We start from the raw sequence: 13,652 nt of genomic DNA, 5'->3' as shown, positions 1-13,652 counted from the left end.
GAGATGGCTCAGAGGTTAAGAGCACCAACTGCTCTTCCAGAGGTCCTGAGTTCAATTCCCAGCACCCACATGGTGGCTCACAACCATCTCTAATGAGATCTGGCACCCTCCTCTGTGTACATAATAAATAAATAAATCTTTAAAAAAAAAAAAGAGAGTAGTAAGGAATCAAGTTCAGCCCAAGAGGCTGAGCCGGGCCGATTCCTACGCTAGGGATTGCTAACTAGCTTACGTGCTGAGTTCCATGCTATGAGAACTTGTCTCAAACAGAAAAGTAGATGACTCCCAAGGAATAGCAGGTGAGGGTGCACACACATACACACACACCCCCCAAACAAAAACCCAGGTCAAGTCGGAATCCAATTTAAAGGCCCAGGACTCTCCTATTCCCAGATGAGTCTCAGCCCGACTGCTCAGTGTGATGTACACGTACTCCCCTGAGGTCCCTCAGCAACAAGGAGCGCTCCCACTTCCATGCTGGGCTTCTCTTTGAGCATCATTCCCTGTAGAAGCTTCTCCTGCCCTCCAAATCTCTCCTCCTCACAGGCACCAGGTCCTCCTGATCGCCACCTCAGCAAGGACACTTGGCACACCAGTCTGAAGTGTGCACCGATTACGGAGTGGCAGGATGTGGTCAGAGAACGGGCAGGGGGCAGAACCCACATGGCTCCTGAGGACCTCAGTGAGGAGGTCTGCCAGCACTCTGAGGCTTCACCCCTCTGCCTCTCATGGCTGGCAATGCCAGGGCTGCTTGTCATCCAGAGCGTTAGGGGCAGGTCCCAGAGTTGGGGGCCTGGCTGCTGGCTCAGGATCTGAAGGACTAGCTATGGCCAGACCATCAGGGTTTGTGACCTCTGACAGGTGAAGGGTTAGACTGTCCTCTACCAATCTACCCTTCCTTCTCTCTCTCTCTCTCTCTCTCTCTCTCTCTCTCTCTCTCTCTCTCTCTCTCTCTCTCTCTCTCTCACACACACACACACACACACACACACACACACACACACACACACACAGCTTAATGACAACCACACAACTAAAGAAGAGAGGAGAAGTTTATTGTGTTGAGCAGAGCTTACTCTCATGATAACACCAGCATTCCTTTGGACTAAAGACATTCACGGACATTAACTTCACACCATGTGAGGTGTTGGCTTGAATGGAAAAGGAGGACACGGTTTCTTTAAAAACCGAAGCTTTGTCTCCATTTTCCCATTTCTGGCTGGAAAAAAGAGTGCTTGGTGGTCTTTTGTTCCAAAGTGCCAACCTTCGGGTAGTACATCTGGTTAAGGGAACGGTGCCCATTCCTCTGCTGAGCTCAACGGGGACAAGTAAGGCAGTGCGGGGGGGGGGGGGGGCATGGCTCCAAGCCCTGCCCAGGAGTCACAGCCCCCCACACTGCTGGGGACCCAGGAGTCACAGCCCCCCACAATGCTGGGGACCAGGAGTCACAGCCCCCCACACTGCTGGGGACCCAGGAGTCACAGCCCCCCACAATGCTGGGGACCAGGAGTCACAGCCCCCCACACTGCTGGGGACCCAGGAGTCACAGCCCTCCACACTGCTGGGGACCCAGGAGTCACAGCCCTCCACACTGCTGGGGACCCAGGAGTCACAGCCCCCCACACTGCTGGGGACCCAGGAGTCACAGCCCCCCACACTGCTGGGGACCGAGGAGTCACAGCCCTCCACACTGCTGGGGACCCAGGAGTCACAGCCCCCCACACTGCTGGGGACCCAGGAGACTCAGGAGGGATCTCCTGCTTTCTGTCCCCAATGTCCTGGACTTCCCTGTAGCATGCTGATGCTACATCATGTGCTGCTGCCTTCAGTGACACGCAAGGAGAGTCCCTGCCAGTTCACAGACTCACCACTCCTATGGAACACAGAAGGGCCCTTTCTGCTGTTACATGGAAAGACAAAACACCAGCAATGAATGGGAAACAAGAAAGAACCTTCCAGACACTTGGACATTTCAGTAACTTCCTGAGTGACAATGTTTAATGTGCTTGAACTCATCCGGCATGTGAGAAGTCCTCATTAAGACTTTCTCCGTTACCTTAAGGCAGAGAAAACAGGAGCTCATGAAATTCAACAACAAAAAATGCTTTCTAAACAAGAAACATGATGAGCCATTGGATCGACTGGTCATCACACAATATTCCCAGAAAGCCAAGGATGCAACAACTCACTAAAAAGACGGAGCCCTGAAAGTCACATTTAGGAATTGTGCATAAATCATAATCCACATCACCAGGACATTTCCCATTGGACAGCTTTTCGTGAAATCTATCCAGCAAAGTGGATCAGAGCTCCCTCTCAACTCCTCAGGCAAATCATGTCTTTTAATCATGCAGGTCTAAGAACAATTTTAGAAAAAGATTTAGTCATGGAGGAGACAGGGACAAGAGGAGTGACGTCGTACTCCTGACCATGTGAGAGCTGTCTGACCCGGTCTAAATTACTGTCAAGTTTACTTCCTGTTTTCTTCTCCCTTATTTACGACCGGGCTCTTTACTATGGTGCATCGTTCATGGACTCAGCCTAAAACCAGGAAACATACATCAGGCAGAGCCTTACCAAGGTTCAGAACATAAAGGTTCCAGGTGAGCAGAGGAAATCCAGCTCTGCCATGGAGCCTGCTTCTGACCAGACAGGCCCAGCACAATGCACGTGCACCTGGAGACAAAACATGTTCAATCGGAAACGTAGCTTCTGCCAGACTATCAATGTCAACTACCTTATGAAACCAACACACCATCCCTCTCAGCTTCTGACTAAACCCAGGATGCTGGAAAGCTGTGCCTGAAAGCCCTAGATGCCCAGCAAGCGCCACTTTCCACAGAACAGACTGACTCACACTGGCGCATCTAATTCTGACATGTCACAGTTCACACGACCCTGCTGGTTCAGAAAAGAATCTTTCTACTACTATATGACAAGAGGTTAAAAACAAAAACAAAAACCAACCAACCAATAAACAAACAAACAAAAAACTATATATACGCATGCCAAGAACAACAGTGAACTTTCCAGAAGCTTGGACAATCGTGTGATCAGTTTTTTCCTGCTTCTTGGAAAATATTTTACCTCTCTTTTCAGTCACAGTATGCTTTTTTCATGGTGGAGATATCTGATGAAACCAACAGAGACACCCTTCCTGGGGCACTTAATGGTAGCATCACTTATGGGGCTTTTGCTTAATTTGTAGAGATGATCAATCCACAGAAAGCAAGGACCAAGCTGACAAAGGAAGGGCTTGGACAACTTCAGAAGCAAGCTGGGTCTGACCTACCCAGCATCAACTATTAATATGACTTACGTCAGGGTGGTGACACACGAGGACCGGAGGATCACAGAGGACATGATCTGCACCTTCCTTTTCCACAGAGGATGCACTAATGACTTGGTAAAAAGAAGGAAACTGGCCAGGCAGTGGTGGTGCATCTCTGTGAGTTTGAGGCCAGCCTGGTCTACAGAGTGAGTTCCAGGACAGCCACGACTACACAGAGAAACCCTGTCTGGAAAAAAGGAAACTGGCCACTAGGACCAACATTTAAAAACACATCCCCGTAGCCTGACTATGTCCTGCTCATCACAGGCTCCCAGGACACTGGGAGCACTGTTTCTGCCTACAGTTGAGGACGGCAGTAGTGGTATCCCTGAAAGCTTAATGCATGTGGACATGAAGCCTGAATGGAGGCTGGTTCTAAGTTAACTTTAGGACTCGAAAATGGGGAGGAAACTTATTACTTGATGTATGTGTGGTGAAATTTTCATTTTAAACATTCATGTTGTAATGTACAGTGTGTTGATGTCATGTGCTAGCTAAGAAGCTGGCTATAGGACATATTTATCTCAAAGTGTCTCACAAGGCCCTTTGTCTGGGGATGTGAGCCCCCCTAACTTTATGACAAAACAGTTCAATAGTCCAAGAGTCAAAATATTGCATCCTTGAACACAGCTGGGAGCAATTCATCCCCAGACACCTTCCCAAGGTCAGAGGACTCAGCCACTGCTTGGCCTCGCTATGGAAGTGCCACAGTGGGTAGGGAGGCTGCAAGCTTGGAGAAAGGGAACTCCAGCTGACTGTTTCAGCTTCCCCGGCTGGTTTCTGCAGGATGTTGTGAGCACCGAATTTGATGATGGTATTTTTAGTTTTGCTATTTGTTCTTTTACTTGGAAGCCTTACCTGAGGGAACACTCTGCTCTGCTCAGGATGCTCACTGGGGAACTCCAGCTGGCTGAGTTAAGGGGTTTCTGCGGGCTGCGTGGGTTTCGATGATGTTTTGCTGTCTCTCACTATTTATTACTTAGTAACTGCCCATTCAAATCCCAGCTATGGCTACTGTAGGTCATTCTTCCTTGAAAACACACGTATTACCTAGCTTAGATGGGCAAGGTCTTATCCATGTGCACTCACTCATCATATTCACTTTTGCTTCTTCTTTTTTGAGGTGGGGATGCAATGCTGCGATGGAACACAGAGCCTTGAGCCACACCCCAGCTCCCTTCTTATTTTAAAGGCAGGTTAAAGAGGGAAGAACAGCCCCTGTGACTGAGGCAGGCCAGTGCCAGCAACACTCTGTAACTCTCCGCTGCAGATCCCCGAATCCTGGGCAGCCAGGTTAACAACATGTCCCAGGCTCACAGCCCAGGCTGCTCCTGACAAGGCTGGGCTGTGGCTGTGGACACACACAACGCAGCAGTTACCTTAGAACTTAGACCTTGGGCAAGTCTCAAAAGCCAAAGGCAACCCACAGAGCCAAAGTAATAGGGAAAAAGACAGAGCACAGGAAACTGAGTTCCAGAGACAGCCATTCCTGGTCATTGGTCTGAGAGCATCTGGGGAAGAAAAGACTAAGGACAGTCTCCTGGGTCTGAGAGAAGACTGGACAAGGGCAAGGGCAGACAGCATGGTCGTCATCCAGACGGAGGCTGAGTACACGGAGATGGACCACTGAGGGAGGGACTCAGTACGCCTGTGCCCAGCCAGGAAATTCAGAACCAACCGTTTTTTAGAAAGTAGGAAGAAAAAGCAAACATTTTCATAAATATAAAAATTGTTTACAAAACAATTATGTAGAAAGTTCACTGGTAATAGAATAAAGCTTCCGTTAAATTCAGCCCCACAGACTGAAAGAGAATGGCCAATTTCTGTCTTTTTCCTTTGACACCAGAAAACTCTCCTCTGCCTGTCGTTTCCACAACCCTCATCCAAACCACCCCAGTTCTCCTGAAGACTGATTTCTTAGCAACTGAGCCAACCCTGAAGCCACATGATTATCGGTTGGGCTCAATTCCACAGTGAGCTTGATACTGGGGGAGAGAATGTGGGGCACGGGATATGAGAAGTGTGTTGGCATGGACCTTGAGGCTTGGACCTTGGATGAAGCATCTGCCCACCTGCCCTGGTACAGGGTGGGCATCTGCAGTGCAGCAGGGCTGCAGGTAAACTGAGGTAAGGAAGGACATGGTGGCTTTTCTGGCAGCTTCGGAGCCAGTGCAGCAATGTGTGCTCTTGCGTGTGGGCACAAAGGACGTGGCTTCTCTCAGTTGCTGCCACCATTTCTCCCTCTGGTGTGAAGACAGTCCCAGAAGATCAGCCACTTGTCTTCCTCTGAGGTACAAATCCAACAGAGCCTTAGCCCCAAAGATCCGGCACCCCCTAGGGTGCAGTAGTCTAAATCAATAGGTGTGGTACACCTGCCCAATCGGTTCATCAGCAGTTTTATCGATAGATCAGAAAAAACTAGCATTTAGTACAAAAACTGTCAGATGGTGGGATTTCCTGTCTTCTTCCAGAGATCATAATTCTTCATGTTTCTGAGATCCTATGGAAAAGAACAAAATATAAGACTTAAGTGTGAGCATCGTCCACAGCACACTCCACTGTATGTCTCAGATGGAGTTATAGGAGCTTGGGGCTTGGTATTTTGTATTAAGGTTTGAAAGCAAGTATAAGAGAAAGAACACATTCAGTTTAAGAATCACTGACTGGCACTGTGGCTACACTGTTTCACCAGGGCAGTACTGGCTCTCAGCCAACCTGCTTTCCAGAGATCTTCTGCACTTATACATTTATTCCTGTGTCTGGGTAGCTGTTTTCTTTGATCCTTAAACTGTTTTAATGTTACTAATTGATATGTAACAGTAAAGTAAGTTTCTTCATGTGGATTTTTCCCCTTGTACTGAACTATTTAAGATGCATTCTTAACAGAGGAATTGCTGAAGACAGAATCATTTTCTTTCATAGTATGTTTTTATTTATTACCATTATTGTGTGCACATGCCATGGTGCACATGTGTAGGTCAGAGGACAACCGTGTGAGGACAACAAAAACTCCTTCACTTTTACATGGGTTCTGGGTTCAGACTCAGGTCATCATCAGGCTGTGCCCGCTGTGCACCTTGCCCGCTGAGCCCAGTGTACAGGACTTTAGAGCCTCTCAATAACAGACACACTGCTTTTAAGCAAGGGCTTTCCAGATCCATACAGCTTCAGCAAGGCTCCTGCACCAGAGTCTCACCAGTGTCTCCTTTATGAGCAGCATTATCAATAAGTACATCGGCCTTTTTTGATATAGCAGACACTAATGGTGACTCTAACTTGACTTCTGTGCTTTTGAACCATCTCTCCCGCTGCAAATGTGGGGTACACAGTTATGGTGACTGTGTAACCTTCTAGCTATGATTCTTACTACCCTGGCAGTCTCCAGAATGGACTGTCAAGTCACTCAAGACCTAAGCTCTGTATTTGCTTCTTAGGATAAGTTTAAAGTAGGAGAAATATTAAGATCCAGAGCCCAATTTATTCATTCTTTTTGTAGGCTGGTCTCAAACTCACTATGTGGCTAAAAAATGAGTATAACTCTTGATCCTCTCGCCTCTTAGCCTTGAGTAAACTGTTAAGACTTGTATGGGCCGGGCAGGTGGTAGTGCATGCCTTTAATTCCAGCACTCAGGAGGCAGAGACAGAGGCAGGCCTACCTCTGTGAGTACAAAGCCAGCCTGGTCTATAGAGAGATCCAGGACAGGCACCAAAACTACACGGATAAACCCTGTCTAAAAAAAAGGACTGGTATGGATGGGCAAAGGCACTAAACATTTATTTGTAAGTTTTAGTAGCTTCAAAAACAAAACACCTAATTTGACTGGTAAACAATATGAAAGTATTTTGTACAGAGATCCATGTCTAGCCTTGGAAGCGGTAGGGATGGTACTCAGGGTCTTACACATGCTAGGTAAGTGTTCTACCACTGAGCTACATATCCAGGCTTCATAAAGACAAGTCTTTATGCTCTTTCAGTTTGCTGCTACCCAATTAAAATAACATTGTATGTGTGTTTGGTTTTTTAATTTTTTTTTTTTTAAGATTTATTTATTATGTACACAGTGTTCTGTCTGCATGTATCCCTGCAGACCAGAAGAGGGCGCCAGATCTCATTACAGATGGCTGTAAGCCACCATGTGGTTGCTGGGAATTGAACTCAGGACCTTTGGAAAAGCAGCTAGTGCCCTTAACCATTGAGCCATCTCTCCAGCCCATTGTTTCTTGTTGTTTTTTTTTTTGTTTTGTTTTTTTTTTGGTTTTTTGAGACAGGGTTTCTCTATGTAGCTTTGCGCCTTTCCTGGAACTCACTTGGTAACCCAGGCTGGCCTCGAACTCACAGAGATCCGCCTGGCTCTGCCTCCCGAGTGCTGGGATTAAAGGCGTGCGCCACCACCGCCCGGCTGTTTCTTGTTTTGAGACAGGATCTCACTATGTTTCCTTGACTGGCCTGGACTCACTACGTAATTAGGCTGACCTCAAACTCAGAGATCCACCTGTCTCTGTCTCCATAGTGTGTGGTGATATTGTGTTCCCCAAAATATTGTGTACCCTAATAAACTTATCTGGGGTCAGAGAACAGAACAGTCACTAGATATAGAGGCCAGAAAATGGTGGCGCACACGCATTTAATCCTATCACTTGGGAGGCAGAGATCCATCCAGATCTCTCTGAGTTTAAAGCCATACTGGAAACAGTCAGGCATGGTGACTCACGCTTTTAATCCCAGAAAGTGATGGCAGAAAGCAGAAAGGTATATAAGGCGTGAGGACCAGGAACTAGGCTGGTTAAGCTTTTAGGTTTTTGAGCAGCACAGTTCAGCTGAGATCCATTTGGATGAAGACTCAAAGGCTTTCAGTCTGAGGATACAGGATCAGCTGAGAAACTGGCAAGGTGAGGTGGCTGTGGCTTGTTCTACTTCTCTGATCTTCCAGCGTTCACCCCAATACCTGGCACCGGGTTTGTTTTTATTACTAAGACCTTTAAGATTCGTGCTACAATAGTGCTGAGATTGAGGCATGTGCTGCCATGCCCAGTGATGTGTGCCCCCTCTAAATAATAAATGAACGAATTATGAAGTTGTAGTAAAATGATATGAAAGTTGAAATTTTATGTAAAAAAGACTGATATCTTTTATCTTCAGTTTAAATACACTCCATCCTCACTCTAATATGCCTGTTTTATACTGTTTACTTTCAAATAAATATATATTTTTGTCTTGACCTAAATTTATTGTCTAATACCATGGCAGATTTAATGACCACACACACACACACACACACACACACACACACACACACACTAAAATATACACATATTAAAAATTTCTTTAAAAAGCATGTCTTCTTCCTTTGACCAAAACAAGAAAGTGTGTATGTGTGTTGAGTGGAGGACTGCAAAACTTCATTGAGAGTGCTATTTAGAGGGCTGGCCAAAGGGGCAAAATGAAAAACAGAACCTAGTTAAGGTCAAGATCAAGGGAAAGGCGTCCCTCTCCTCCTTATATTCCTTATTCTGTTGTCCTGACAATGGACGGGAAACAAGGAGTTACTTATCCACAGCCAGGCTCACACTCACCTTCCTGCGTCTTCTCTTCACGCAGGGTCCCCATCTCCTTCTCCTCCTGGAAGAGGAGCTGCAGCTGCTTGATCTCCTGATCATAGTCCTGCCACTCGGGGACGATCCGCACAGCAGCCTCCAGTTTGGGCTCCTTAGTCATGGGATTATTACACTGAAACACAACACACACAGCTCAGCGGAGCCACAGCAAAGGCACGCTGTACAGATTCAAAGGGGCGTCCAGAAGGCATGGGGAGACTGAGGCAAGAGGAGCGGGACTTCACTGTTAGGCCAGCTCACAGTGAGATACTCTCAGACCCAGAGGGCAGCAAAGGTTCCAGGCTAAAGGAAAACCTTCCAGGCACAGAGACGGAATGGAAGACAAGTAAGTAGTGACTCAGCAGAAAACGGTTCTGCCAGCGCACGGGGACCTGGCTTCCCGTGGCAAGCGAAGAAGAGCCCTGCTGAAATGACCAGGACATGCTTTGCTGAAATGACCAGGACATGCTTTGCTGAAATGACCAGGACATGCTTTGCTGAAATGACCAGGACATGCTTTGCTGAAATGACCAGGACACGCTTTGCTGAAATGACCAGGACATGCTTTTGCTGAAATGACCAGGACATGCTTTGCTGAAATGACCAGGACACGCTTTGCTGAAATGACCAGGACATGCTTTGCAGCTCCAACCCCAACTCAGACAGAGTCAAGTGGACCCAACACTAGCAAGCGCCCAGGCACTGTCACGGGTCACAGCAGGGAAGGCCGCTCACCAGGTCGATCGTCTTTGCCCTCTTCTTAGAAGCATCATCGCACCACGTCTCACACCAAAGCCACTCTTGAGGGAGAGATTTGATTGGCACCTGATGAATCATGTTATTGGGTAAATCCTGTTTGGTAAAGAAAATAAAACACAAGGATCAAAAACTCAGAAAGAAATTTAAATAAGCAACCAAAAAAGTGTTAGCTTAAAATTCAACCAGAGGACTGGAGTTCAGTTCTCAGCACCCAAGGTGGGCAGCTCACAACCACCTGTAACTTCAGCTCCAAGCGATCTGATGCCCCTTTCTGGCCTCTGCAGGCACCCACACACACATGCACATACCCACACTCAGACATGCACACACGTAATTAAAAGTCAAAAACAAAAAACCTTACAAAAACAAACAATAACACTACTTCAACTGGGGGCCCAAGGAGGGGACTACGAAGTTAAGAGCATTAGCAGCTCTTACAGAGAACCCAATGTAGATGTAATTCAGTGTAGATATAGCCAACGGTTTTATCAGACAAAAAACACAGAGCCGATTCAGAGAAGAAAGCCAAGAGGTCAGAGCCAAGAGGTCAGAGCCAAGAGCCTCACCCTTTCTGATTCAGGGATCCTCCTCAGCCAAGAGAGCTCTCCGAAAGAGGAGCCCTCCTTCCTGTGTGTCTGTCTCTATAGTCTCTCTGTTCTGGCTTCTGATTGGTTGTAAACCCAATCATGTGACTGCCTCGTCACTGCCTGTATGTACCGCCCTCCAGGTCCTTAAAGGCGTACACCACCACTGCCACGCACTTGCTATGGCTCTAATAGCTCTGACCCCAGGCAACTTTATTTATTAACATAAAATACCACCACACATGCACACACGTAATTAAAAGTCAAAAACAAAAACAAAAAACCTTACAAAAACAAACAATAACACTACTTCAACTAGGGGCCCAAGGAGGGGACTACGAAGTTAAGAGCATTAGCAGCTCTTACAGAGAACCCAAGTTGGTTCCCACCAACTGTATGACAGCTCACAACCATCTGTATCTCCAGTTCCAGGGGACCTGATGCCCTCTTATGGCCTCCTCCAGTACTGGGCAAACATATGGTACATATACACCCATGCAGGCAAACACTTATACACATAAAAAACCAAAAACAACACAAACAAAATTCAACTACACTTTCCTGTATGAAGGTAAATTTAAAAAAAAAAAAAATCCTATTCTTTTGTTTTTGTTGAGACAGTGTCTCACTTGCTCAGGCTGGTCTGGGCCTTGTGAAGTCCTCCTGCCTGGCCTCTCATGTGTTGGGATTACAGTTGTGAGTCCCCATGCCTGGCCTCTGTTCACTTCTGAAGTTCAACTGGAGAGAAGAGATAGTTCTCAAAATTTATACTTTTCCAGAAGAGAAGCTCCTGTCTGAGCTCTGCTACCAAATGCAGGATCCCATATGTCTCCCACAATAAAATGCTCCATTATCCTGACACACTGGAAAAAATCCAACATATCAGTGAAATAAAATGCACACAAATGATTGACTGTGATGCTTGTAAAGAATGATATAGTGTAGTCAACTGAGTGTAGTGGTATACAACTGCAATCCTAGCACTCTGGAGGCAAAGGCAGAAGAGCTGACAGTCACCGAGTTCCAGGCCAGCCTGGCCATGTGAGATCCTGTCTTCAAACAAGAGCAAGTCAGACCAAACAGTATATTGCAAGCAACAACCACTCATACCCTGGTCTGAATGAGAATGCCCACACAGGCTCATAGGTTTGAATACTTGATCCCAGTTGGTGGAACTGTCCTCACCAACCATATGGCAGCTCATATGCTGAGAGCACTGCTAGAATGGATTGACTGAATTCCTAGTGGGTTCAGGATATGGTGATCTTGTTGGCCAGTAGTAGAAGTTAGAAGCAGGGACCGTCTGTATTGGGAAGGGTGAGGAGGTGTGGCCTTGTTGGAGGAGGTGTGCTCCTGAGGGCAGCTTTGAGGTTTCAAAGGACTCACACCAGTGTCTCTCTCTTCCTCCCACTTGTAGTCAAGATGTGAGCTCTTAGCTGTTCCTGCCACCATGGTTTTTGCCCCACCATCAAAGACTCTAACCCTCTGAAAATGTAGGCCTAATTAAACGCTTATCAATTGCCTTGGTCATGGTGCTTTGTCACAGAAAAAGAAAAGTAACTGAGACAATCCCCTTTACAAACCTGTCAACAAAATAAACATTAAACTTAAATTATCAAATATCAATCTTGATGTATCTGAGTTTAGTTTTAGACACTGCTGCACTGGAACTACTGTAATACACCGAACAGCGTGTCCACTTAATTTTATATTCTGCGGGAAGGGCAAATTCTACCTCTGAAATGGTAGACAAGGTAAATGAGACTAACTTGAATCCTGAAGACAACTGAGGAGCTCAGTGATATTATGAAAAACACATGCTTAAGGCTGAGAGTGTGGTTCAGTAAAGTGTGTGTTCTGTGTAAATGAGGCCTAGTTCAATCACTATTACCACCACCACCCAAAACAAAAGAAAAGCATATGCATGAAGGCATCAAAGAGCAAATGAGAGAATAAATTATTAGGCCTGAGAACAGTGGCCCAGAAAGAAAACTGTGGAATCTGGGGCTCTTTCTCTAGCATCACAAGCTGCTAAGTAATGCTTTCTAAGGATTTCAACAACCAATCTACTTCAGTAACAAAGAGTCACACATAAAGCAAGGAGACTAGCTTTGGATACTAAAAGAACATACCCACAACTTCAGAGTGAACAACGGTGGTGGTCTGAACTAGAATTTCCCTCATCGGCTCAGGTACTTGCACACCACGATCCCCAGTTGATGGGCTGTATGGGAAGGTGTGGCCTCTCTGGAGGAAGTACATCAGTAGAGGTAGGCTTTGAGAGTTCACTGCCCAGCCCCACTCTTTGCTTGGAGTTTGCAATTGAAAGTGTGAGCTCTCAGCTTCCTGGTCGAGAGCCTATTGTCATGCCTCCCCCACCATTGTGGACTCTCCCTTAGGAACTAGAAGCCCAAATTAACTCTTCCTTAAGTTGCTCTTGGTCATGGTGTTCTATCATGGCCACAGAAAAGTACTGTATATATCAACTAACAGGCCCACCAAAGGCTGTAGATCAAATCACAGAGAGCCTAAAACTGGACTCAAATAATCCTGGATAGCAGAACTACTAGGCTCCTGACAAGAAGGAATAAAATCTGTCAGAAGATACTATTCTTAACTTCAAATTTCTACAAATAACCTTACTAAAACAACATCTCAGACACTGCAGAAAATAAACAGAAATATTGGGGGAGCCAGAGCCCCAACTGGACATCTCTTGTCACCAAATGAAGTTTCTAGTACTGAGGGTCGGTTGCATCTAATTGAGTTGTTAGCCAAAGAAGTCCCATAGGAACCCCAAACAAGCCAGGCTGTTGTCAAGACTATAGGTTGCTCTGACAAACTGTCAGTAAGACCCTATTGCTGAAGACAACACCCAACTTGTTAAACATGGAGACGTCGAGTTGGTGCATAGGTAGAGCCTTCACCCCTAAATGCTCGCATCTGTGGTATAGGAAGGTATTCTGCATGCTACCAAAGGAGAAATGAAAACACCAGCTGAGCCACAAACACTCTGCTCTACAATGGTGTCCTGCCTGCAAGATATGCTAGTGCACTGGTGGCCCAAAGTCTGTGGGAGTAACCAACCAATATCTGGTTTTACTTAAGGCCCACTCCTCAAGATGGAACCCATACCCAACACTGCCTGGGTGACCAAGAACCTGAGACTAGATAGCGAAGGGATCTAGGCAAAACCAAATACTACTGTCCTTTAAAAACAAAAAACATAGGAATAAAATGATTCCTAATGGCATTTTGTTACACTCATAGATCAGTGCCTTGCTCAGCCATCATCAGAGAAGCTTCCTTCTGCAGCAGATGGGAACAAATACAGAGACCCATAGCCAGACATTATGCAGAGAGTGGGAGCCCTTGGAACACTG

The 13,652-nt window shown here is 46.3% G+C and overlaps 1 protein-coding gene across 1 annotated transcript in view; it reads right to left on the bottom strand.

Annotated features, from left to right (window-relative positions):
• Positions 1-1,976: 1,976 nt before the first annotated feature.
• The window catches only part of Uggt1 (UDP-glucose glycoprotein glucosyltransferase 1), a 130,343-nt gene continuing 118,667 nt past the window's right edge, over positions 1,977-13,652 (bottom strand). Inside the window, exons 39-41 of the mRNA XM_059281277.1 lie at positions 9,662-9,778; positions 8,906-9,059; positions 1,977-5,831 (exon numbers count right to left, since the gene is read on the bottom strand). Of these exons, the coding sequence (XP_059137260.1) occupies positions 5,806-5,831; positions 8,906-9,059; positions 9,662-9,778 (297 nt within the window). The 3' untranslated portion in view covers positions 1,977-5,805. The remainder of the gene's footprint in view (positions 5,832-8,905; positions 9,060-9,661; positions 9,779-13,652) is intronic.

This window comes from Peromyscus eremicus, chromosome 16_21 (assembly GCF_949786415.1).
Source record: "Peromyscus eremicus chromosome 16_21, PerEre_H2_v1, whole genome shotgun sequence".
Classification (NCBI taxonomy): domain Eukaryota; kingdom Metazoa; phylum Chordata; class Mammalia; order Rodentia; family Cricetidae; genus Peromyscus; species Peromyscus eremicus.
This window is presented reverse-complemented; position numbering and strand designations above follow the sequence as displayed.